Raw genomic sequence first — 26,937 nt, 5'->3', positions numbered from 1 at the left:
AAAGGAAGCAGGTGTGGCCTCACGAGGTATAGGAGGGGTGCAAACATCCTCCTTTAGCCAAGGCAGAGCTGAGGTCAGCAGTGTTTGGATATTTTGCATGCCTGGTCAACGCACTGCCTCTGACCATCATGGATGCAACTGACACACACCAATCTGCCCATGGTTAATGTTTGAGTGAAGGAAAGTTGACTGCATTAATTGGCACAATTGTGGAAGAAGGCAATGAGTTTCCATGACTGCATCAGCAAAGACCCAGATAGCATTTCTGAGAAACCTTGCTTTGTCGGTGCCTGTGAAGTAAAGGGCATCCCAACCCTTACAACCTTGCTCCATGGGTACAGGTTCACCTCATTCCTGATAGACCCTCCATTTTAAAAGTTTGGCAGGTATTCTAGGGCATTTTTTAAAACTCAGGTCTGGGAGCTGCACTGTCTTTGTAATACTAAGGCTACGTGTGAGCCCCAGCCTGCTTCCCGGCTCTGTGTGGAGAGACACAGGAGAAGGCTTTGGGTATCTTTCCAACTCTCTGGAGCAGGTTCTTTTTCTATGTCCCAGAATTTCCTTCCACAGATGACGTTACTTGTGCCCTCAAGCCTTTTGTGAAGGCAGACAAAAAGCAGCCTGTCTATTCTCCAAACACTGTCCCTCTTCTCTGTCCTCCTTGGTGGCAATATTCAAAATGGGAGGCCCCTGGGGACCCCAGCCCTTCTATCTACTCCAGCACTGCCCCCCTAGGAGCAGGAAGGCCTCTCTTGTTTTGTCTGTGTGATTACCCAGTGTGTAAGCACAGGAAAACACGGGTCTCCAGTAACTTTCAAAACTGTGAAGGTCACAGCCAAGGGGAGCCTAGGGGACCACACTATATATAGTATCCTGGAGAGGGGGTCCTGGGACTGAGAAGGGCATTAACTAAAAAGCACAGAACTTTAGTTAGCAAAACTGTTCATTCATTCCAAGAAACCTACTGTGGCACATACACTCATCTACACACATTTGACTACACGTTCATTTATTTGTGGGGGGGTAGGCATGCCATAGCATGATTGTCCCAGGGATTGATCTCAGGTCTTCATTCCAGCTTCGAGTGCCGTTGCCTGCTGAGTCATCTTGCCAGTCCTGTATATATTATGATGTTAAAGACAGGGGACACTTGATATGGAATACAAGAAACTCTTTGTGCTATCTTCTTAACTTGCTTCTAAACCTAGAACTGTTATTTAAAAAAAGAAAAGAAAGGGAAGGAAATCGATTGTTCTAGTTTGGCTATGAAGTGTCCCCATAAATCCCTGCAAAAGCTCTGTGTCAAAAGCTTGGTCACAATGGTAACGTTCAGAGGTGAGACTTTGGGGAAGTGACTAGATCATGAGGACTCAGACTCCATGGGTGGATTAATCTACTGATGGATTCATGATTTGGTGGCATTATTGAAAAGAGGAAGGTGAAAAGCATTGGAGGAGGTGGTTCATTGGGGATGTACCCTTGGGTGCTGTAACTCATCACTGGTCCCTCTATTCTTTTCTGCTTCCTGATGACCATGAGGCTAAGCTTTGTACCTCCTCCTGGGATACTCTGCCTTACCAAGTAAGGTGGTGCCAAAGGACTGTAGATTGTACCTCTGAAGCCAAAATTAACTCTCCCTCCTTTAAATTGCTTGCCTTGGGTGCTTTGTCACAGCAGATGAAATCTAATACTTTTTTTTTAAGGAGCATAAATAGGCCTTGGGGAGATGACTTGGGTTGACAATACTTGTTCCTGCAGGGGACCAGTTTTTAGTTCCCACCACTCACATAGGATGGCTCACACTGGCCTATAACTCCAGGGAATCTGGCCCCCTCTTCTGGCCTCCACAGGCACACACACACACACACATACACACACTTGCACGCATGCACATAAGTGAAAATAAAATAACTCTTTAAAGCTTTAAATAAAATAACTCTTTATAAGTCTTATAAATACACGCACATTAAAAAAAACACACAGTGATTTCCCTAGGGAAAACTTTCGCCCTGACCAGTCCTCGAGGTGGCCAGCTGAATGGCGTGTACAAAGGTCAGAAGACAACTTGTAGGAGTTGGTTATCTCCTTCCCTCATGTGGGTCCCTGGGATCAAACTTAAGTAATCAGTCTTGGCTACAAGCATCTTTACCAAGTGAACTATCTCAGGGATCTCACTGAACCTGGAGCCCACTGACTCAACTAGACTGACTGGCTAAAAGGACCTACAAATCTGTCTCTAATGTATGTCATTACACCCAGATTTACATGGGTTCTGGGAATCCAAACTCAGGTCTTCATGCTTATGTACCAAGAACTTTACAATCTGAGTCATGTCCCCTACCCACAGTTCAGTGATTTTATGAAAATGTCATCGTCCCTCACCTTCCTAGAAGAACCAATCACCTCCTTACTCCGTCTTTCTATCTGTTGACAGAATATTCTCGTTGGGCCAGATCCCATGGTAGAAATGACATATATAAACTAAATGGAGTAGGTGAGTCTGGCCCACATGCAGTTTACCAGGGCCCAACCAGAGTCATTTTCCACACACTCATCAAAGGCATATGCCTCAGCTACCCTTTTCCTTAATCCCTCTCTACTCAATAAGTGCCTTGCTCTATCCATGGCAGTAAGTTGTAGGGCCGTCTAGATCCCAACTCTGCTATTGACCAGTGAAGCGATAGTAAACAAGTCCCTTGAGCCTATGCTCAGAAGCACAGCTGGGTCAGTGAGCCACCGAGTGGGTCCAATGAGATGAACTGTAAGCTGTCTATCGTTCCCGTCCTCTGAAGAAAGGCTATGACAGTCAAGTCATGCCTGATGCTGACATCTGGGCGCTGATGACAAACATGTTCAGCTAGGCCAATCAGTGAGGCTCCTGAAGGTCAGGGTCACCTTGAGATCCTGAAAGATGTCTGAAGTGTGTCCGACGTACCCTGGGACACTGGATGGTGTCTGAACAGCAGAATACCAAGGCCTCTGGTACACAAGCTGGGTCTGGGCAGTAACTGTGGGCCAACCAAAGAGATTACAGCCGGCAGGTGAACAAGAAGGCAGGACGGTAGACGGCATGAAGGGGGCTATCATCTCTTGGCCCACTCAGGCAGAGCCTAGAACTGTCCAATGTCCTAGACAGTGGCCATGTTTTCAGATACAAATTTCATGGATCCACAACTGGCTGAATTCTAAGTGTGTAAGTGTGGCCAAGTCATTTCACCTGCCAAGTCTCGGTGACTCCATCTCTACACTGGAGGTAAGACTCAGCCTTTAGGACCGCCTTGAAGCGTGACTTCAATAACAGAGGCAGTGGAGAAGAATCAGCGTCTGGGGTCAGACCATCTGAAGTTGTGTCCTAGCTCCATGCTGAGTGACTTCAGAGAGTAGATTAGCCTCTCTGGGCTTCTGTTTCCTCTCCTTTGTAAAAGGAAAATGCTAAGAGACTCAGCTTTGTAAAGACTAAATGAGCTAGAACACAAAGAGTGCATAATTTATATTCTCTTGGTTTAGAGCGCTGTAGCCCAGGGCAGGCAGAGCAGGTAACCAAAGCTATGGATATCTGCAAATTCCACAACTGCCTGGTGGGAAATCATTCTTGTGGCGTCCTACCTACTTTCCCCTTCAGCTTTTTTCTACCCCAGCAAAGACACTACCTCTTCCGAATCTTTGCCGTGTGTTTGTTTATGTGCTTGTGTTTTGAGACAGCTCTCACATAGCCCAGTCTGGTCTCAAACTAGCTATGTAGCTGAGGATGACCATGAATTTCTGATCCTCCTATTTCCGCTTCCTAAACTCTAGGATTACAGGTGTGCACCACCATCCCGGGTTTTATGCCCCGCTGTGTCATGAACCCCAGGCTTCGTTCAAGCATCCTACAAACTGAGCAACATCCTCAAACCACAAGTCAAAAGTACGCGTGCATAGTGTTTACTCCAAACTGTTGGGTTCGTAGCACTTTGTACCAAATCTCACCTTAATAACCCTGTGGGTGAAAGACTATGGCTCTCCACTCATCTCGGATGAGGACCCTGACTTTCTTCTCTTCACCAGCCTGGCTGGGAATGAATCCCAGGAATGACGCTTGCGAATCCCATACCTGCTTGCAGCCTTCACAGAGGCCAGTGGCCAAGAACTGGGCCAAGCGGGCAAGAGGCCAGGCTGGAAGGAAGTCGGCGGTGCTCCATGTGATGCTGCAACGGTGTCCGGACGCCCGCTGCTCCCTGACTGCTCCAGGCACAGAGATTGCCTGTGCCCTGGCCTCTTACACCACCTCAGTGTCTCCTAAGCCTACGCCTACGCCTACAGTAACCAGATCCCTGGGCGGGTGGAGCAGCAGGGCGTGTCACTATCACTGAGCCACTTCCCAGGCTCCTAGTCCAGGCTCCCGGGTCCGGACACTCAGCTGAAGGCATGGCGCAGAAACTGGGCGAGTGGGGCAAAGCGCCGGCCGAAGCCACCGGGCTGTACCGGGCAATGCTGCTCAGGTCGGGTAAGTGGAAACCATGCAGCCACCGGGACCACCCTCTGCAGGCTGCAGGGCCCCTGGTCCTTCCTTTCTTGGTGCCCAGGTTTCTTCCTTCCCATCAACTCGAAGCTTCGACGTTTCTCCATCACTCCTTGCTCTGTCCTTCCTTTACTGTTTTCTCATTTTTTCCTTCCATCCATTGCCCTCATCCTGGGTGTGGAAACACACGAGCATCACAAATGCAAACTCGTACTTACGCCCCACATCCTGCCTGCAGAGGTTCCGCGAGGTCCCCGTCGGGGTTGGTGCCTGGCAGTGTTCCCAAGAGCGCGCACAGGCAGCCAGAGAGGGAGGGAGGTCTGACAGTAAAGCAGGAATTCCACGGAGGAAGAAAGCCCTCAGCCTTGGTCACCATGGTTGCCCATGATAAGGGGACAGCATGGACCAGGCAGCTCAGAAGCCATTTGCTAAACGTAGGCGTGCAAAAAAAAATGGGGAAGGAGACATATGGTGGCCTTTTGGATTTTGTGGATGTGGTTGATGACATGTGTTCATCTTTAAACTTTCTGTTTGCTTATGTGCTGATAAGCACTGTATTTTCTACTCAGGAAACTTTAAAGGCCTTTTATCTAAATAATAAAATAAATGAATATATGGTCAGCATAAAAATAAACTGGGAAAACTTTGGGATACAGAAAAAAGGGAGAAAATGTCCTTGATGAGGGCTTAGGGTTTTTCCTTCTGGAGTTGAACTCAGGGCGGGAGTTTGGGGAAAGGTAAAAGTGATTTGAAATTGTCAACGGATTTGGCTCCCTGGTCAGCTGCCTTCTACAAGGAGTCCGTCTCAGCCAGCCTACCAACTGAGTCCACCTAGAACTTGGGGGTCAGTGTTGCAGTCCAACCCCCCACCCCCCACTCCCCGCCCCTGCCACCTGAGATATTGCCGCCTAGTTATTGGTTGTGAACATTTGAACACGGGTTCCCTCAAGTCCCCAAACAATAACTGGCCAAGGTTTCAGAACCAATAGTGGCTTCCTGGGGGCTTCCTAGCTGGCATTCCCTGTTGAGGTGCCAGTTCTCCTGAAGCTGGCGGCAACATTCCCTAACCCGAAAGACCCTGCCTTCTCTCTAGCTGCGAACTGCCTTTCTCAACTTTTGGTGCATCTATATGGCAGACAAGTCAGAGCTCCTGGGTCACAGGCTTGTCCCCTAACTACCACACACAAGCCAGGAAGGAGACAGAGGCCTCCCTGAGTACTGGGTGCTTACTGATAGAGTAAACACTAGAAACATTAAATGTTTAGTTCCATCCTCACAGCTCTGCCAGCACCCCATTAACCATCCTCTCCATTCAGTGAATAAGGTGACAACAGTTCCAGAGAGCTACAACAGCAGCCCATAGTCTGCTAGGGAGGTTTTCACCCTCCCCAGAGGCAGAAAACACTTTCAAACTCAGAGCTACCTCTCCAAAGTATGCTTAGATCCGTGGTTCTCAACCTGGGGGTCTTGACCCATTTGGGGTTCCAAGGATCCTTCCACAGGGGTTGCATATCAGATATCCTGCATATCAGATATTTATGTTATGATTTATAACTAGAAAAATTACAGTTGTGAAGTAGGAATGAAATAATTTTATGGTTACGGTCACAACATGAGAAATTGTATTAAAGGTCACAGCATTAGGAAGGCTGAGAATCACTGACTTAGACAAAGAATGACAATTGTTTCCATCTCTGCAATATAGTGATGCATGCATCCATAGATCAGGAGGGCAGAGCTTACGCCATAATCCTACTAGCTACAAACATCCACTAGTTACACTTAAGGATGTTGCCTTCCAATTTATCCCAGGTATAGTTTACCTTTACATTTGTTTCATAATGAATTTCCAGTTTTTTTCACTTCAGTGGGACTTTAATGCTGTTACATGAGGTATTAAGATAATAGCATCACTTAGGCAGGTGGCCCAACTCTGAGGCTGAGGTTTCCATGCCTATGTCCCCCATTCTTCAAAACAACATGAGGAAGGCATGTTGAAGGTCTCCTAGCTGTAGAGCAGTAAGTAGATCCAGGGTTAGTGCTTTGGTTGGCAGAGATATCATAGCCCCCTGGCTGGAAGAACTCACTCAGTGATATAACTCATGCTCAGTCATACCTGGAAAGCTGTTGTCCCTCCATAAAAGTCTACCAGGCGTGTAGACTTTTATGTGGGGAGGAAGGCTTCTGTCTGCATCCTGGATAAGTAGGTACCTCCCCAGGTCTATAATCCTGGTTAGCCACCAGAGGGCAGTAAAGCCTCCATTCCACTACTATTGCCAAGGAATATTACATAAAAAAACAAAAACAACAATAACAAACAAACAAAAAATCCTGAACCCTGATGCAATTTGAACCTCACATAAACAACAAAGAAGAGTTTATTGCAAGTACCTCCAAATATAAAATGGATGTGCTTAAACAAAAATAAAATAAAATCCATTGTTTATCTGAATTAAATTCTTCTAGGAGGGCTGCTTTCCTCTGCCCTTCCCCCAGGCCTGCAACCATGGGCTTTCTGAAGTTAGACCGGCTTACTATGATCTGCCCATCACACATACATACACATAGGAGGCAGGGGAAAGAGAGGGAACAAGAGAATAAATATATCCTGGTTTGTCTCACTGCAAGGAAAAAAAAAATAGGGGTAAGATCACTTAGAGACCAAATTCACCATGCCAATGGCAATGGGTTTAGAGCCAGCTTTTGGAAAAAGAACTCTTGGTTCTTGCTACCCTGCCCCACTTCCTGTCTTCACGCTTGAAATCCCTTCCCCCGGGGTAAATGTTTCCCAGTTCAAACTTGGAAAGGCAACCCTTCACCCGTTTGCAATCTCTCTGTGAGTCTCTTAGCAAGCCCTACTGCCAGTAAGCTTCTTCCCCAGCAGGCGCCATTCTCCCACCCCCAGTCCACCCCCACCCCACCCTGCTGCCCCGTCCTTTCAGCAGAACGTGTTTGGAGTGGCCAGAGAGGTGGCCAGTTTGATCCTAGGACTATTTTGTGGGCTTCTTTGGAAACTGAGACTCCAAAACACAGGGTCAAGGAAGACGTTTCCAGTTGCTACAGAAACTTCTCCGACATTTGTGGGCCCATCTGAATTGCCTTTGGTGCTACTGAGCTGAAGACAACTAAGCTGAAATAAAAGGAGAGCTGTTTGTGGAGGGTTTCCGTGCACTACAGCAAGAAATGCCTCCACCCTCATCAAGGTGCCTTCCCTTGTCTTTAGAGCTTCCTCTCGTACTTCTCATACTGCTTTTCTCTGACAAAAGCAATGAATGGATGGATGGGTTTGCTGTTTTTAAGCCACAGACATTACAGAACAGTAACAAAAGATACGGGCTTATAACTGCATTGTATCAAACAGTAGTTCTCAAGCTTTAATGCAAAGGATTCCCCAAGGGGAGTATGCTAAATCTATAATACTGGGCTGGGCGAGGGCCTCAGTGATAGATCTAGCATTCCGAAGGTCCAGCTTTTGAGGCACAGAAACACACACACCACACACACACACACACACACATTTCCTTGTCTAGGTCCCATCAGAAGTTCTATGAGCATGTCCCTAGCCTTCTCTCTTTCCTATCTAGCAATACCTAGCAGTGACGTTGAGATTCACTCCCTTAGAACTGACCCCTGCTGACAAACTTGTTTACACAGAAATGGGTTCTCTATGTATGCACTTATTTTTTTTAAGGAAGGGGGAATCATACTAGGTATGGTTTCCCCCCTACAATGCAGGCACATCCTTTTCAGGTTGATATGATATGCTGGTTGACTACACCCATCAGAAGGTGCTGCAGTCTCTCTTATTGATAGTTGTGGTTTGAACAGTGGTGCCTCTGACTGCCCATCTCCTGTGCAATGCCATGAGCGCTCACACAAGACAGGAGCAGCTACAGCAAGCTCTTGGTGTTGATACTTTGCATGTCTTCATGTCAGCTATAATTTTTGAAGCACTATTTTAAATACAATGACAAAATACCCAGAAAATTAATGTAAAAAGAGAAAATGTTTAACCTAGTTCATGGTCTCAGTGATTGCAATCATGGTCGGCTGCTTCTATTTATTGCTTTTAAGGCCATGACAAGCAGAAACATGGTGGAAGACCACTGCTTACCTTATGATGTCCAGGGGTAGGGGACAGGGATAAGATGTACCCAATGTCACCCCATCCCAGAGACCTACTTCCTTCCTCTGATAGCCTGTTCAACTGTAAAGCCGCCAGTGACTGATCTATTGATGAAGGTAAGGTCATCATAGCCTAGTTGCCTGGAGACTATGCCTTCAGCACTTTAGCTTTTGTGGGGAATACTTCATGTCTAACCCATAGCAAGCATCTCAGTATTGGGGCAGAAATCATGACGATAAGGGAAGGCCCCGATGTTGAGCAGCCAGCCTAGTGTCTGCACCAAGTTAGGCTATGACAAAAGCCTTAGATGCAAGTGCACAGAGTTCTGGTCACACAGAGGAAATAACAGCTACCCTGAGGTTTCTTCCCCAACTGTCCTTGGGCATCCATCATCTTGCCCTGCAACCAGGACTTTCTAGATTAGGGAGTGGACAGCACCAACAGTGGCCATGGCTGATAGGGGGAGTCCAGACACAAGCAGAAATTGTCAGCATCCTTCCTACGGGCCCTCAGATCCTCAGTTATCAGAAGGCACTAGGACTGGATCTGATGGGTCACTGAAATTCCTTAAGAAACACCCAGTTCCTTCTCTGCAGAATAAGATGAAGAAAGGGTAGCAATAATAGTTGACAAGTCCTTTTTTTTTTTCTTTTTATGAAGTCTCCTGTGGCCCAGGCTGGCCTTGAACTGGCTATGTAGGTGAAAATGGTGTTGAACTGCTGATCTTTCTGCCTCTGCCTCCCCCAGTTCTGGGATTACAGGTATGAGGCACCACACCCAGTTTTATGCAGTGCTGGAGACAGACCATAAGACTTCCTACATGCTGGGCAAGCATTCTACAGCTGAACTACACCCCCAGTCCTTGACGAGACTCTTGTCGCCCTATTCTACTGGGAGAGCTGAGTGAAATGTAGCAAGCAGGGTGGGAAGCCGGGGGAGGCTACCATTCTAGGAATTTCAAGAAAGGCAGAACTTGGGTGCAATAAACATAGAGGACTACACATTGTTTCTAGAACATTGTCTCAGGCCTGAGAATGTGCAACTCTTAAGTTTCTGTGGCTTCAGAGCACTTGGAGTAGCTTCCCACACCTCCCCGTTCCAGGCCCCCTCTCCTACCTCACTGCAGTTCTCCTGGCCTTCTTCTGCCATTCCCAGCTCATTCTCACTCTAGAGCATTGAAAGTAGCTGTCCTCACTCTCGAAACCTCTCCCACATAAACAATGGCCAATTTCTTGTAAGTCAGCCTCTGCCATGCCCGCCCTTCCCAAGCTTTCCGTCACCGCCCTTCCTTCACTCAGCCGTGCATCACTGATTGATGTTTCCTTGTGTGTCTCCTTATCTGCTGTCTCTCTCTCTCTCTCTCTCTCTCTCTCTCTCTCTCTCTCTCTCTCTCTCTCTCTCTCTCTCACACACACACACACACACACACACAAAATATCGGTCTCCTTCCCATCATATATCCACTTAAGTCATGCCAATAATGGAGTATGCACTCAGTAGATGTTAGCTAAATGAACAGATCCTGTGGCCAAAAAGGACCCAGAACTGCATGCTCAAAGCATCATCTACTTACCGGTGATATGTGCCCTGGTCTTCCCTACTCCTGGATAACCAAAGTTCATGACAAAGTGAACTGGAATGAAGGTCTAGGTCACTGGCAGGAGCTGGTCTCCTCACTGGGAAACACAGGATAATGCCAAAAGCAGGAAGACTCCCAATGCTCAAGCAGAACCCAGTTCAGGGGTGAGGGAAGGCCTCTGGACTATGAGCATGTGGATTTGCTTTGGGGTTCTACCCATGTCTTCAGTTTTTATTTGCATCCAGTCTCATTGTGGCCAGGCACAAGCATGTGTGTTGGGGCCCTTAGCAGAGGACAGTTCTCTCCCTAGGATGTATTAGTGGACACCCTCTCACTGAGGTTATCACCCAGCCACAGAAGTCAAAGTATAGAAAGGCTTGGGCTCAGATCCTACCCCATCAGTTGCCCTTCTCCTGCCTACATCCTACTGTTTCTTCTGTGAAGTTCCAGGTATGAAGTTAATTCTATGCATTTTGTTGTTTGTTTTGTTTTTTAGAGACAGGATTTCTCTATTTAGCCTGGTTGTCATGGGACTTGCTCTGTAGACCAGGCTGACCTTGAACTCAGAGACCCGCCTGCCTTTGCCTCTGTCTCCCAAGTGCTGGGATTAAAGGTGTGAGCCATCACCACCCAGTATGAGTGAATTTTTCAAACCATTAACAAGTGTGTCCAATGCAGCTCGACACATCTGTAGATGCAACTTCATGCCTTAATGTTACTTACACCTGTGCCTGGAAGATAACCAAGAACTGACTCATGGTATAGTTCTCTCACTGAGAGCACTGCAAGAGCCCTGTTCTAAAGAATTCCTTGCTGCAGCAGGAAGCCTGGTTTCCTGCTCCTTGGGGGAAGTGCTGGAATCCCCTCCCATACAAAAAAGGGAAATTCTTCCACAGTAGCTAGAAGCTGCTCAGAACAAAGCTTGGCATGATTCTTATTGCTCACCAATCTGACAAAACTGGTATTTATTTGTGCCTCTCAATCAGGGTGGCTTGGACATGGTGTTCTGAGTTGTGGACATGGCCACTCACCAAGTGAAATAACAGTTTCTATAGCAACAGTTCCTTTTTATTGATATTAGAATAAACAGGAATGCAAAACTGCCTCCCATCTCGGGGAGTTTAATGCCCGCCCTTTGGGGGTGGCTGCCTCAGCCTGGGACCTGCTTAGGGCTCCCAAGTCTGAGAGTTGCAGAGGAGCTCGCAGCCCAGACACTGCTCTGCTCTCTTCTGTCTCTTGCCGTCAGACTGCTCTAGGAGAAGGTGGAGACAAGGAGAGAGACGCGGGAGCACCACAGCAAGCTGTCCTGGCAACTGAGCCCTTGGAATTTAGGTACCTGGACTCTGCCTCACTGGGGTGAATGATACAGGGATATGCAGTGGGTGCGGGAGACAGGGATTGAGTGGGCTCTTAATTACAGTTCTGCAGCCTGGTGGATCGTTGGCTTCTAAATACTGAGAGGAACCGAATGTCTGCTACAGCCTCTCCTAGATCCATTATTAAACAATAGAAGTGTGTAGGGGCACTAAATAGTCAACAGATAGACAAAAGCCCAGGTTCTATATGCAATGAGAAGAGCACAGAAATTGGGTTTGGGCACCAGAACTCAGCTCAGGTTCTGGTTCCTTTATTCACTGGCTATCTGATCTAGAGGAATCAGATGAAATCTCTGAGGCTTGGTGGCCTGCTCCTAAGAAGAGGTCACCCACCTTCTCAGCTTATTGGGAGTTCAGGGGGTCCAGGGATAGATGTGTAGCACAGTGCTCAGCCTGTACCGTGAGTGCAGGCTTCTTCCATTGGGTTTCTTGAGCACACAGAGAGAGGCAAGGAAAAAGTAAAGTAAATCTGTTTTATTAAGTAAAAAACATGCCTTTTGGGGGGGCATGTCGTGATAGAAAGAGTACTAGGTTTGAAGTCCAAAGATTCTGACTTTGCTAACTACCTAACATGTATCTTGGCATAATGGGCCTTGACCTCCTCAACTATAAAATGAGTTGTCTTCAGGACAATCATGAGACACAGACCAAGGCCCATGCTTACTCCAAAACCATCTGCCCTCTTAGAGACATACAAGTTACTCATTCAGCTGACACTTCTAACTGCAGAGCCTCTACCCACAGCAGGAGCTCCTCAGTTTTCCAACACTGCGATTCCGCAGAGGACACCTAAGAAATGTGCACTCAACCAGACCTGTGTGCAGTGACTGGTCAACCAAGGCCAGCTAGAGTCACTTGTCTCCCTCCCTCCCTCCTTCCCCTCTCTCTTCCTCCCTCCCTTCTCCCCTTCCCTCTCCCTCTAATGACTTAACTACTGGCTTTTTGTCTGCTTTTTTAATTTAATAATTTACAATCATTTTACATATCAATCCCTCTTTCCCTCTGCCTCCCATCCTCCCATGCCCCTTACCTCTCCTCCCCAACCCACTCCCACCCACTCCCTAAGGATGGTGAGGCCTTCCATGGGGTATCAGCAAACTCTGTCACATCATTCATATCACTCCATAGCGAATGGGCTCCCGAAGTCCATTTGTGCACAAGGGATAAATACTGGTTCCACTGTCAGAGGTCCCATAGACTTTCCAGGTCCCTAACTGGTTCCCAAATTCAGAGGGTTTGGTTTGGTCCAATGCTGGTTCCCCAGCTTTATGACTGGGGTCCGTGTGCTTTCACTAGGTTGGGTCAGCTGGTTCTGTAGGTTTCTCCAGCACTGTCTTGACTCCTTTGCTCATCCCTCCTCCCTCTCTACAACTGGATTCCAGAAGTATGGCTCAGTGTCTAGCTGTGGGTGCCTGTTTCTGTTTCTATCAGCTACTGGATGAAGGCTGTAGGATGGTAATTAAGGTAGTCATCAGTCTCATTATAGGGGAAGGGCATCAAAGTTGACCTCTCCACTACTGCCTAGATTTTTAGTTGGGGTCATCTTTGTGGATCTCTGAACATTTCCCTAGTGCCAGATTTCTCTTTAAACCTGGCTCCCTCTATTAAGGTATCTCTTTTCTTGCTCTCATCTATTCTTCCCCTGCTTGGGTTTCTCAGGAAAATGGAAATCAGTCTACCTCAAGATCCAGCAAGTCCACTCTCGGGCATATACCCAAAAGATGCACTTTCATACAACAAGGACATATGTTCAACTATGTTCATGGCAGCATTATTTGTAATAGCCAGAATGTGGAAGCAACCTAGATGTCCCTCAACCATCTTCTTTTTTTAAGAAAATAAGAGACCTCAGGCTAGGAAGGGGATGTATTTAACAGTCATCAAAGCTAATAAGGTGGTCACACTGCGATTCTAGGCTACTACTCCTGGTTGAATCTATGGGAGTTGAGGCCTGAGAGGTCAACTCACAATCTGCTTAACTGTCTTTGGAAGCCCTGGGAACCAGCACGAAGCCTTCAAAAGCCTTCAACTGGGAGGTAGCCATTTGCCAAGAGACTTGTGAGCATCATCAGCCTCCTGTACAGAGATCTGCAGTGGCTTGGGGACAGACATACTTGTATGTCTCCTTTAAGGATATCAGTCACATGACTCCTCCTTCAGCAGCCTTTCCTCTCCCCTGCAAGCTCCTCTTCTTTCTGAGCTGACCTGTCTGATGTCCACTTCTTTGCCTCATCATGGCCATATCCCCAATGGTGTTGGACTGCCCAGAACACCAGTAGTTTTTTTGGAGTGACCCCAGATTTCTACCTGAGGTGTCCCACTTGACCTCCAGGATAATCCAGATTTTCTTCTTCTTTGAAGTTATATAGTACCTTGTCAAATACCAAGACTAGAGGACTCCTGACAGCAACAGGGCTGCCACCTGTAGTGAGGCAGGGTGTGACCACACAGATCCAAGGCCTCCAGTGAGCACTCTCTTCCATGAGAGGACCTGCACAAAGTTTTCCACACAGAAGCCTCGTCTATCAAATTAAAAGGCTAGAAGCCTCACGGTGAAGTTCCTAAACCCTAAGGACTCCCATGAGCCCTTCCTTCCTCATTCTGTACACACCTACACACACACACACACACACACACACACACACACACACACACACTTCTACTGGATTTCAGCACCTTCCTGAGTTATAGCTGCCCTTTATCACACACCATAGATTTAATTTAAAAAGAGTGGAGGGCCCAGAGAGATCCTTAAGTCAGAGTTGGCCACTGATGGACCTGGGGTGTGAGGTGGCCACCATCTTCAGGGCCCAGCACAAAATGAAGGGTTACTTTCCAACATGTATGAGGTATTTCAAGACAGTGACAATGGAAGATTAAGCCAGACAAGGCTTGTCTTCCCAGAGTGAGCCTGGAAACCAAGACTGAGGGGGTGGCCTGGGGCTAACGTTGGACAGTCAGGCCAAGCCAAAATTTCTCTGGAATGTAACGGGAGAGTAACAAGCAAACAGAAGCAGCCCACGGAAGGTGAAGGAAATAAAACTTTCTACAGCCTGCTGACCATTTCCCCTACATGGCAGCCAGCATGACATTTTAGACATCTACTCTGCCTCGCCCTTTACCGGACCTGAAGCCAACTGTCCACCCTCATTTCCAACACTTTGCCATTAGATCTTGCCACTCAGGGCACACTGTGCCTTTGTGTTCCCAGAACAGACCCAGCTTGTTCAAGGTGTGGGAGCTAGACAGCTGTGTCCCGGGCCTGGAGCAGCTTCCCCTTCACTCAAAACACTCAGTTGAGCCCCACCTCTTCACCAGGCCTTCCCCAAAACCTGGGTGAAGCTGGCCTCACTGTAATCTTTAGAGCAGGGCCCCCCACTTGCTTAGTTCCCCACTATGTACCTAGTGTTACCACAATACTTGGCCAGTAAATGACAGGAATGCAAACATGGGCAGAATGTATGATGTACATTAGTCTATACTTTCTCAATGGCCATTAGAGTTGTTTGTGCAAGGCTCTCAATTATGTTTATTTATTTTATGTTAATTTCTCTCCTATTGTTTTCCTGAGTATACAGGCATGCCTCTTTTCTTCTTCTTCTTCTTCTTCTTCTTCTTCTTCTTCTTCTTCTTCTTCTTCTTCTTCTTCTTCTTCTTCTTCTTCTTCTCCTCCTCCTCCTCCTCCTCCTCCTCCTCCTCCTCCTCCTCCTCCTCAGCAGCCTTTCCTCTCCCCTGCAAGCTCCTCTTCTTTCTGAGCTGACCTGTCTGATGTCCACTTCTTTGCCTCATCATGGCCATATCCCCAATGGTGTTGGACTGCCCAGAACACCAGTAGTTTTTTTGGAGTGACCCCAGATTTCTACCTGAGGTGTCCCACTTGACCTCTCCTCCTCCCCCTCCTCCTCCTCCTCCTCTTTCTTTTTGAGACAGGATTTCCTTGTGTAACAGTTCTGGCTGTTCTGGAACACATTTTGTAGACCAGGCTGGCCTCAAACTCACAGCAGCGATTCACCTGCCTCTGCTGGGAATAAAGGTGTGTGCCACCACTGCCTGGCTATAATTATGTCTTTTTAAAATATTATTATTAAATAATCATAATATTTTATTTTAAATATTGTTACATACATTTCCAAAAGTTCCATTTTACTGTCACACCATGCTGGCGATATACAGTTAGCTCTTGGTAAGACATCATAGCCAATAAGAAGCTCTCTGCACTGGGAGGGTTGGGACACAAAGAGAGAGCGTCAGAGAGGATGGCCAGGGAGTGGAGGGAAATGCTGGAGTGTGGTGTGGTGGCAGCTGGGAGCTGGGGACTTGGACAGTTCTACAGAGAATTAAAGACTGGAGAAATCAGTAATAGAGTGGATATCCAACAGGGATCTTAAAGCTCTAATTTGAATCAAGAACAGATGAGCCCATCAGCTAAAAATTATGACCCCTTGGTGAGCAGGGAGGGAGGTGGTTGCTTTCTAAAATTCCCTTTTGAAGTAACTAGAGGTGCTAGGGTGTAGCTCAGAAGGTAGAGTACTCGTCTGGCACACATAAGGTCCTGGGTCTGATTCCTAGCACTGCTTAAAACCAGGCATGGTGACACAGGCTGGAACCAGTGGGTGACAAGTTCAAGGTCATTCTTGGCTACAGCAAAATTTTGACACTAGCCTGGGCTACATGAGGTCCTATCTCAAAAGTGAATAAATAACTGAGGTGCATCATGACCATTCTTTTTAAGAACCAAAAAATTAGAATATAAGATGAAAACAAATTGCCTTATAAGAAAGATACAGAGAAAGTAAATAATTATTCAGAGATGTTTCCAAGCCAGGCATGGTGGCACAACGCCTTTTATCCCAGCAGGGAGGCAGAGGCAGGTGGATCTCTGTGAGCTCAAGACCAGCCAGGTCTAGAAAGTAAGTTCCACGACAGCCAGAGCTACACAGAGAAACTCTGTCTCAAAAAAATTGCTTCTGAAAATGCTAATTCAATTTAAAAAAACAGATGGCATAGGGCCTGCACAGGTGTAGGCTAGATGCGGGGGGGTCCCAGGATTGAGAGGGGAAGTGCACAAAAGCTCTCATCCTTAATCAAAAAGCTATGTCCAGCTGACAACTGCTTGCAAAAGAACAATTCATATAAAATATGGAGTCTCACTGGATATGTGAACCACACTTAATGGAGGCCCCACACCCAGCAGTAGAAGGCCATCAGAAAATTAATTCAGCAGTATTGCTGTAGACTTTTTTGTCTTGTACTGATTGCTTTATTTGTACACTTTTCATATCTTACTGGTGTTCTGCTTGTATATAGTGGTTTCTCATTTTGTGTTTTTGAGTTTTGGTGTGTGTGTGTGTGTGTGTGTGTGTGTGTGTTTCTTGTGCTTCTTTTGGTTTTTATTCAGATTTTTAAAAAATGTGCCATTTGTTTTTTTGTTTTTGTTTTTTGAAGAGATGAGGGGGTTCCTGCAGGTGTCATAGAGGGAAGCAAACCATACAAAGGGATAAGAATGAAAACCTGTTGTAGATTGACTTCTTCAGCCCAGGGCAGTCTAATGTCAGGCGGTTCACTGTCGGCATATTTAAAACAGTACCATTTGGGAAAAGGTTTCTGGGGACCAATTCATCCAATCATTCCCACTCCAGCCACACAATAAAGTTTAAGGTGTGATTACATAAAAGACTCCTTTACAAAGTACATGCGACCATGAGGGTGGGTTCTATGGCTAATAGGCCTAGAATCTAATGTGGTCTAATAAAGGTCAGCAGGCTGTAAAGTACTTGTGACGTCTTCCCTAAGGATGGGTAATGGTCTACGGAGGAAAGAGTCTGGGATAATTATTCTGGGGATTTGGATGAGGTCTGCCTCTACAGCAGAGGGTGAGGTCTGCCTCTATAGCAGAAGGTGGATGAGGTCTACCTCTATAGCAGAGGGTGGGCGAGGTCTGCCTCTATAGCAGAGGGTGGGTGAGGTCTGTCTCTATATCAGAGGGTGGGTGAGGTCTACCTCTATAGCAGAGGGTGGGTGAGGTCTGCCTCTATAGCAGAGGGTGGGTGAGGTCTGCCTCCACAGATGCATAAAAAGGTCACTATGTCCTTAACAAAATCCACTCCCAGTCTTCTGGATGGAACACAGGTATTTGATTTTTTTTCTCCTCCATTGAGGAGACACCCCTGTGTGATTAGCATTCCTTGTTCCCTTAGTGCACAAGGACTTCTGTGCCCCCAACAAAAGCAAGAGAAAGAAGGCATGGAGTTGGGTAGATGGGTAGGTGGGAGGAGACAGGAGGAGATGGGAAGGGGGAAACTGACCAGAATATATTGAATGAAAAATATTTTTAATTTAAAAAGCTGGTATTTCTACATAATGACACCTCACCTGGCTACCACCAGAATACCTTCAGATGGTTAATACTTTTCTGTTGCTGGGGTTGTGACTTGTTTTTTAAAGAACTCTCCTCTCCTCTCCTCCTCTCCCCCTCCCTTCCCTTTCTCTTTTCTCCACTCCTCTTCTCTCCCCTCTCCCCTCCCCTGCCCTCCTCTCCCCTCCCCTCCCTCTTCTCCTCTCTCTAAAGCATTTCAAGAACAGGGAAGCTGTCTGTGGCAGAGAAGCCTTCCTGCCTAGATCTGAAATATGTTGAAAAGTTCCAGCCCTCTGGTAGAAGTGGGATGAAGAGCAGACACACATGAGCTTGGCAGACAAGATGACTGTCATCCCTTTGTAAGAGGGACACAGCAGCCCATGCATTTCACATACTTCTCTCTGGTGTGGAAAAAGGGGGAAAGCTGCATCCTACCAGCAACTTGGCAACTATGGCTAGGGAGTGTGGCAATAAGGAATGATGTCTTGTTTTTACCATGGCATTTATCTAAATTGTCAACAGCTACAGATACACACACATACACACTCACACCTTTATGCCTTTTTCTTTTCTAGTACAAGCTTGTTGAAAAGCAGAGACTCAAACATAATCCTTTTTCTTTGGAGAATTTTTTTCTTCTGTCAGTGTCCTAGTCAGGGTTACTATTTCTGTGATGAAACACCATGACCTAAAACAACTTGGGGAGGAAAGGGTTTATTTGCTTGACACATCCACAGCACTGTTTATTATCGAAGGAAGTCAGGACAGGAGCTCAAACAAGGTAGGAACCTAGAGATAGGAGCTGATGCAGAAGCCATGGAGGGTGCCGCTCACTGGCTTGCTCCCCATGGCTTGCTCAGCCTGCTTTCTTATAGCACCCAGAACCATCAGCCCAGGGATGGCCCTGCCCACCATGGTCTAGGACCTCCCACACTCATTGTATGGCTTGCCTACAACTAGGTCTTATGGAGAGATTTTCTCAATCGAGGTTTTCCCCATCTCAGATAACTCTAGTTTGTATCGGGTTAACATAAAACTATCAGCACAGTCAGTGAGAAGCCATATATATGCTCTTTGGTGTGTATGTATATGCAGATGTGCATGTGTACATATACATGTGGAGGCCAGAGGTCATCCTCAGATGTCATTCCTCAGGCTCTGCCTTGCATCTTGAAACAGGGTCTCTCACTGGGACATGGAGCTCACTCATTAGGATCAATAGGCTAGCCAGTGAGCTTGAGGGATTAACCTGTCTCTACCTCACAGTGCTGGAATTCCAAGCACGCAGCATCATGCCACACTTTTTCCACGGGTGCTGGGAATCTAATTCAGGTCCTTATGCTTGCAAGGCAAACACTTTCCAAAATGAACCACCTCTCCAGTCCCATGACAGCCCATATTTTGAGCCTTGGTGTCATTTTATTTCTCTACCCCACATACTTTACAAACATCATTTCCAGTAGTCACTACAACCATTCAACGCAGGTGTTTCCCACAACAGAGAGGCAGAAAGCAAGAGTCAGATGGCCAGATAGCCTACCCAAGTTGCATAGAAGCCAAGGTCCATGTAAGAGAATCCCCCACTAAGCTGTACCCCCAAGGAGTGGGTAGGACTGTGGACAACCTTGAAGTAACTTAATTACCTATCACTGCAGCATCAATGTACTCGGAGATCCAGAGGGAGAGAGTAGACATTGGGGGACTCATGGCTCGCCCAGAATATAGAGATTGGAATCCAGAGCTCATCAAACCCAAAAAGCTGCTGAACCCTGTGAAGGCCTCCAGAAGTCACCAGGAGCTACACCGGGAGCTGCTCATGAACCACAGAAGGTAAATGGCACCCAGTTGCCTGGCCCAGTGATACCCTGCACAGACCTGTTGTGCTTAGAGAAATGCTCCCTCGGGAGGTTGGCCTGGCCATTCTCTGGAGTCCTACAGGGTTACCAGAAAACAAAACTGGGAGACCCTGAAAGCCACATCCTCTCTCCCTGTCACTTGCTGCATGCATGCTTGGATGCCACAGATGCAACAAACTTACTCAACACCTGTTGTGTGAAGGGCACCATGTCCTCAGCTAGGATACAAAAGGAAGCCCAGTTCCTGCCCTCCCAGAGGAGAACGGAAGAATTTCAGGCAGGACAGTGTGTGCCTTGGTGGAGGCTTTAGAGGCATGTGGGACCCCAGAGGAGGCACTGGGCGTGTGGGGCTGTCTAAACGAATTCATGGAAGAGATGATTCCTGAATGGCCTAAAGCAGGGACGGGAGCCGCCCTGGTGGGAGATGGGCTGAGTCAGCAGAGAGAATTAGGGAGCACACAGATGCTGCTGCGGTATCAGGCAGTGAAGGTTCTCTCACAGCCATGTTCCCCTATTGGGCAAGAGGACAGCAGTGATACGGAATTGCCGAGGGGGAATCTGGGCAACTGCATGTCTGCAATCAGCAATCACAGGGTGTCAAGTGTAGGAGAGGGTAGTTGAGGAGCCACTGTGAGGATTCTGCGCACACGGCCCAGGCTGAAGGTAGTCGTACTGCCCTCTGCTGACCAGTTGTATTAGAGCTGGTTATGATTTCCATTCTGAGACCAACTTACAACCCCTTACACTGTGGGCTGTTTATGGGTTTGTGTTCACTTAATATTGGAACATTATCATGTTCTAAGTTGTTTTTGTAGTGTTCATTCATTTAAACGCATCAAAAATACCACCACAATGAAAAATAGCTTCAAACAACCTGAAATATCTGCAATATAAATAAGTTATATTGAAAATTACACATATAATATAAATATTAATATATTCATGTGCCTTAGTCTACAAGGAAAAAAATAATAATTAATTTGCAAAAGGACAAATGCAAATGCTAGAAACATTTTAAAGATTATTACATGTGACTGATAATCAAGGAAACATGAAAACCAGGCGTTGTTTCTTGTCTCCTAGACTTTGAAAAAAAAAGTTGACTTGGAGAATGGGAATAAATAGATGTCCTTGTAAGGAAATTAACTCCTGGGAGAATTCAAGAGAGCCCAGCCCATCATTTCCATCTTCAGAAGCTCTCGTAAAATATAAAGCAACCACATGTCACCTGGTCTCTGTGGCCTGGGCTGAAATTCTCCTGTTGCAGCCACAACCTGCCTTGCTGTTCTGAAGGCAGTGGCTCTTTGCCTTTCTCTGTAGCGTGGGACAGTGAGGGCACCCCCTCCAGTGTTGCCCAAGCACTGTAGGAGACAATGGCGGCTTGGCATCCCCGCAAACTGCCCGCCCAGACTGGGAAGGTGGGAAAGGGAGTCTCCTGATAGCTCCCTGCCTCTCCAGGGGCCTGGGGGTGGACAGCAAACCTGAGCTGCAGCGAGTCCTGGAGCACCGACGCCGGAATCAGCTGATCAAGAAGAAGGAGGAGGAGCTGGAGGCTAAGCGCCTTCAGTGCCCTTTCAAGCAGGAGCTGCTGAGAAGGCAGCAGAGACTCAATCAGGTGGGTAAGCGGGTAGCAGCTGCAGTCTAAGCCTCCTCCAAGGCCCCAAGGGAAGGATGGCGATGCACCAGGAATCTGCCTCTGGCCTGCTGTGTGGCTCTAGCAATGGCTTCACTTCTCTGACCCTGCTTTCCTGAGAGGTCCATGCCTGCAAGTTAGATCTGATGTGAGAGCAGAGGCCATTTCCATTTTAGAGGTCGGGGGTCTGAGACCAGAAGAATAAACAGTGTGAACCAAACTTCCCAAGGAGGACCTGGTCTCTTACTCTGTCCTGTGTGGGTACAGAGGATATTCACTAAGATTTCCAGGTTCTTGTATCCTGGGAGAATTGGCCGGGATGTACATGGTGGCAGGGAGGAAGTTCATTAAGGAAGAGGAAAGCGCTCACCAACGGACCTGGGCTAGAGAGCTGGAACAGGTCCAGGGCTCAAAACCCCAGCAGCCTGACCCTTAGGAGGTCATTTACACATTACCCCACCCCCTGCCCACCTTCAGAGATGGTGGTGTTAGTATTCAGTATAGTGCCTTGTTCTTGGGGTTCTGACAGGATATGCCCTCAGCTGCAGCCACTAAGAGCACCTCCTGCGCATATTCACTGTGTTCCCTTTTTAAAGGGCCCTGCCCACCTCCCACCCTCCTCTCCTTTCTCTCCCTCTCTCTGTTTGTTCTCCTCTCTCCCTCCATCCTTCCCTCCCTCCCTCTTCTTTCATCTTTCCTCTCTCCCACTGCTCCTGTCCCCGGAGGCTGGTTGGCTGGTCTCCGACATCCCCTTTCCCCTTTTTATGATCCCTTTCCCTAATTAAAAAAACAAGCAAAAAAACACAACTCTGCTTGAACCCTGTTGCACAGTGTCTTCTCTCCAGCACTGCCTTTCTTAAATTAAGACAGGTAGGATTTCCTCATGCACACTGTTTTGATGTTTCCTGAAGTGAGGGTAGGGTTTTGTTTCTTTTCTTTTCTTAGTGTTAATCCTGACCCCCCCCCTCTCTCTTGCATCTACTCTCCTGATACACCCTACCACCCCCACTACCACTTTGGGATGGTTTGTAAAACCCACCCCCAGGGTGCTTCTGCTTTCCCACTGACAGGGCCTTTGGTCCATCACCATGGCTTTTGAAAATAGGAGGCCCCCCCAGTACTGCCAAATTCACCAGTGTCTCTCTTCTCCAGCTGGAAAACCCACCACAGAGAGAAGAGGACCATGCTCCGGAGTTCATCAGAGTCCGGGAAAACCTACGCAGAATCGCCACGGATGAGAGAGCGCTGTAAAGTTCCCTCCACTCAGCTCCTGCCACTCACTCTGGCCCAGACCCTCCTCCAGCCCTCCTGAACCAGAAGGCCCTGGCACACACAGTGATATCAGCAAGGCAGACCAGAGGCTGACTATCTCTGGGAAGCTGGGGCATCCCCGCCCACTCACCCCCCACAGGGAAATCTCTGTTTGGACTTCTCCTTTTGAGCACCTAGCCTTCGGTGCTAAGAAGCCACCACCAGTAAAGGCCTCCCCAGGTGCCCTCCCAGCTCCAACTCACTGAGTAAGCTTCCCTAGCAGAAGGGGAAGGAGGGCCAGTGTCCCCACATTCTGCCTTAGCTTCCCAGCAGGCCCCTGCTTTGGGAGCAGCCCAGCTCCTAGTGTTGGGAGTATCTCAGTTCAGGGTTGGCCTGAGGCCAAGAATATCTTGGAACTCCCAGAGCAAAGAAGGGACCTGACTGCGGCGAGGAAGGGCATGGCAGGCCAAGTGGGAAGAGGCCTAACTGAGGCAGCTTGGGGCCTTGTCCACTTGCCTCAGGCTTTGGCTTTTTTCCTCCTGCTCTGCCCTCCCTGAATTGCTAAGGACATCTCACCCCATTGCTCAGCTTCCAGCATAGAACAGCACACTTTCCACACATACAAATCAGAGTCCTATGAGGAATCCCTGCAAGGGGCATGTCTCACACACTCCCCGGGGAAGCCCAGGGCCCAGGACATTGGTTTGAGTAGACAGCTAGGCTGAAGCACCCAAGAGTGGTGTATTTTAGAAATACACAACTCTCTGGACTCTCTGGCCTGGAGGTTCCCAGTGCCATCTCTAAAGTTCCTAAAATTCTTCATTCAATATCCATAGCCCCTCCCACCACACACACACACACACACACAGAGACAGACAGACAGATAGACAGACAGACAAACAGAGAGAGAGAGAGAGAGAGAGAGAGAGAGAGAGAGAGAGAGAGAGAGAGAGAGAGAAATGCCTGGAAAGCTCCAACCTAGCAAATCGAAACGGCCTTGTGATTGTAACTGCCAATCTTCATTCTTTACCACAATATAATTCCATCAAAAAATGAAAAGAAAAAGAAATCTTAGCTTTTTGGAAAGCAAATATAGGATTCCCAATTGGCTCTGGAAAGAGAGAGCTTTGGTGATGGAATGGCCTCTTAGGGTCAACATTGCCAGCTACTATCACCTGAACACCGCCTCCATCTGGATCACCCCCACTCTTCTCCTACACCATTTTTGAAGACCTACAGAAAGGCCTGAATGCTTCCCCCTGAAAAATGAAACCCATGCCTCAGCTTTCAAGCCCTTTGCTGAAGGGACGGCACTGTCAGAGACACTCAGATCTCCCTGTGGGTGTGCTGGGTGCTCTGGCTCCAGGAAATGAGAGGAGGACAGCGTGTGGGTGTGCCAACAAATGGAGAGTCTGTCTCTTCCTTGTGCATGGTGCCAGCATAGATGTGTAAACAGACTCTCTGTCTCTCTGTCTCTCTGTCTCTCTGTCTCTGTCTCTCTCTCTCTCTCTCTCTCTCTCTCTCTCTCTCTCGTGCATGTATGTACACATGCATGTGGTGTGTTCCAGCTCTAAGGGGGTCTAAATGCAGTGAAGCTGTCTTAGTTATCTGCTGGCGAGGTGTTATGCTGAACATGTGTGTTTCCTAAATATACCGAGGATTGCCTCTCTACAGATATGTCTGGTGTTCTGACATACTTGGAGGAAATTGCAAGTCACAGAGATGACACCCCAAAGCACAAGGGACCTCACGGCAGGTCACCCAGGAGAACCATGGCAGACACCTTGATGCTCTTGCGAATCAATGCAATCTTTCTCACCATGTCCCACTAGAGACTATAAATACAAATTCTCACTCTCGCAGCCTTCTCTGCAGGTTTGGGTGACCATGTGACCAGGTATAGCCAATGACATTGAAGCGGAAGTCTCAGAAGCTACTAGAAAATGCTATGCTTTGCTGAGAGGCTCGCTCTGCTTGACTAGGGATATGATGCCTGGAACATTAGACACCATGTTCCACCTGAGGAAAAGGCCAACAGATACATTAAGCCTTGTGATCATTTGACCAAGCAAGTGCCAACAGCTCTCCATTTCTGAACTGCTTGTAAATAAAAATAAATTCCTGTTTGTTTAAGCCACTGTAAGTCTGTTACTCACATTTCCTAACTGACACTGTCTAGTTAGGGTTTCTATTTCTGTGATGAGACACTGTGACTATGACAACTCATAAGGAAAACATGTAATTGGGGTAACTTACTAACAGTTTCAGGGGCTCAGTCCATTATCATCATGATGGGCAGCATGCAGGCAGACAGGGTGCTGGAATAGTAGCTGAGTCCTATTTTTTAATTAATTAATTAATTAACTTTTTAATTTAAGTTAGAAACAAGCTAGTTTCACATGTCAATCACACCTCCCTCTTCCTCCCTTCCTCCCCTGCCCTCCCCACCAGGCCCCCCAACCATCCACCCAGTCTCTGCTCTGATACCCAGGGAGGGTAAGGCCCTCCATGGTGGATCTCCAGAGTCTGTCATTTCATCCAGGCCCTCCCCCAAGAGTTCAGGCTGAGAGAGCATCCCTCATTCTGGCATGGGTACTCAAAGTCTACTTGTATACCAGGGATAAATACTACCTAAGGTCCCATAGATTACCTAGGCCTCCTAACTGACACCCACATTCAGGGGATCTGGGTCAGTCCCATGCTTTCCACATGGGATGAAGGTTCTGTTTCCCAGACTCTCTGGCTGTGAGACTGTATGCTGGCACTCCCCTGATTCATGTCTAAAATCCATATATGAGTGAGTACATACCATATTTCTCTTTTTGTGACAGGGTTACCTCACTCAGGATGGTTTCTTTTAGTGCGATCCATTTGCCTGTAAATTTTAAGATTCCATTGTTTATTTCCATACTCCATTGTGTAAATGTACCACATTTTCTCTATCCACTCTTCAGTTGAGGGGCATCTAGGTTACTTCCAGGTTCTGGCTATTATAAATAATGCTGTTATGAACATAGTGGAACAGACGTCCTTGTTGTATGAATGTGCATCTTTTGGATATATCACTAAGAGTGGAATTCCTAAAATCAAAAACACCAATGACAGTTTATACTGGAGAGGCTGTGGAGAAAGGGGAACATTCCTTCACAGCTGGTGGGAGTGCCAACTGGTACAGCCACTTGGAAATAAGTATGGAGATTCCTCAGGAAAATGGGAATCAGTTTACCACAAGATGCAGCAATTCTTTGTCAAAGATCAGGTGTTCATACATGTATGGTTTAATGTCAGGGTGGTCAGTTCTATTCCATTGGTCTATGTCTATTTTTGTGCCAATACCAAGCTGTTTTCAGGACTATAGCTCTGTAATAGAGCTTGAAGTCAGGGATGTTGATGCCTCCAGATGTTGCCTTGTTGAACAGGGTTGTTTTAGCTACCCTGGGTCTCTGGTTTTTCCGTATAAAGTTGAGAATTGTTCTTTCAAGGTCTGTGAAGAATTGTGCTGGGATTTTAATGGGGATTGTGGTAAATCAGTATATTGTTTTTGGTAAGATTGCTATTTTTACTATATTGATCCTACCCATCCAAAAGCATGGGAGATCTTTCCATTTTCTGGTATTTTCTTTAATTTCTTTCTTTAAAGACTCAAAGTTCTTGTGATACAGGTTTTTCACTTGTTTGGTTAGGGTTACCCCAAGGTATTTTATGTTGTTTGTGGCTATTGTAAAGGGTGATGTTTCTCTGATTTCTTTCTCAGCCCTTTTATCATCTGTATATAGTAGGGTTACTGATTTTCTTGAGTTGATCTTGTATCCTGCCACATTGCTGAAGGTGTTAATCAGCTGTAAGAGTTCCCTGGTAGAGTTTTTTGGGTCACTCATGTAAACTATTATATCACCTGCAAATAGTGAAAGTTTGATCTCTTCTTTTCCAATTTGTATCCCCTTGATCTCCTTTTGTTGTCACATGGCTCTAGCTAGAACTTAATATTCAAAAGATATGGAGAGAGTGGACAGCCTTGTCTTGTTCCTGATTTTAGAGGAATTGCATTGAGTTTCTCTTCATTTCGTTTGACGTTGGCTGTTGGTTTGCTGTATATAGCTTTTATTACGTTTAGGTATGTTCCTGTTATCCTAGATCTCTCCAAGACCTTTATCATGAAGGGGTGTTGGATTTGTCAGAGGCTTTTCCAGCATCTAGTGAGATGATCATGTGATTTTTGTTTCTTAGCTTGTTTATATGGTAAATTACATTGATGGATTT

At 46.9% G+C, this 26,937-nt stretch overlaps 1 protein-coding gene and 1 long non-coding RNA gene across 3 annotated transcripts; one reads left to right on the top strand and one right to left on the bottom strand.

The window, feature by feature from the left end:
- Positions 1 to 1,922: 1,922 nt before the first annotated feature.
- On the bottom strand, positions 1,923 to 9,833 carry LOC121140907. The gene is made up of 2 exons (XR_005877856.1): positions 9,744 to 9,833; positions 1,923 to 4,672 (listed from the first exon to the last, which is right to left on the bottom strand). It is a non-coding gene; the product is annotated as an uncharacterized LOC121140907 (long non-coding RNA).
- Fam107a (family with sequence similarity 107 member A) lies at positions 4,287 to 24,810 on the top strand. Of its 2 annotated transcripts, none has more exons than XM_005076383.4 (4): positions 4,287 to 4,486; positions 19,593 to 19,767; positions 21,252 to 21,408; positions 22,579 to 24,810. In XM_005076383.4, exons 1-4 carry the CDS (start codon positions 4,408 to 4,410, stop codon positions 22,675 to 22,677), a joined length of 510 nt encoding a protein of 169 aa, XP_005076440.2. In that variant the 5' UTR covers positions 4,287 to 4,407; the 3' UTR covers positions 22,678 to 24,810. The 2 variants fall into 2 exon arrangements, with proteins under 2 accessions (XP_005076440.2, XP_012973454.1); XM_013118000.3 differs by lacking the exon at positions 4,287 to 4,486 and adding an exon at positions 11,334 to 11,538.
- The last annotated feature ends 2,127 nt before the right edge of the window (positions 24,811 to 26,937 follow it).

Source organism: Mesocricetus auratus, unplaced genomic scaffold (genome assembly GCF_017639785.1).
Source record: "Mesocricetus auratus isolate SY011 unplaced genomic scaffold, BCM_Maur_2.0 Super-Scaffold_100006, whole genome shotgun sequence".
NCBI classification, from domain to species: domain Eukaryota; kingdom Metazoa; phylum Chordata; class Mammalia; order Rodentia; family Cricetidae; genus Mesocricetus; species Mesocricetus auratus.
This window is presented reverse-complemented; position numbering and strand designations above follow the sequence as displayed.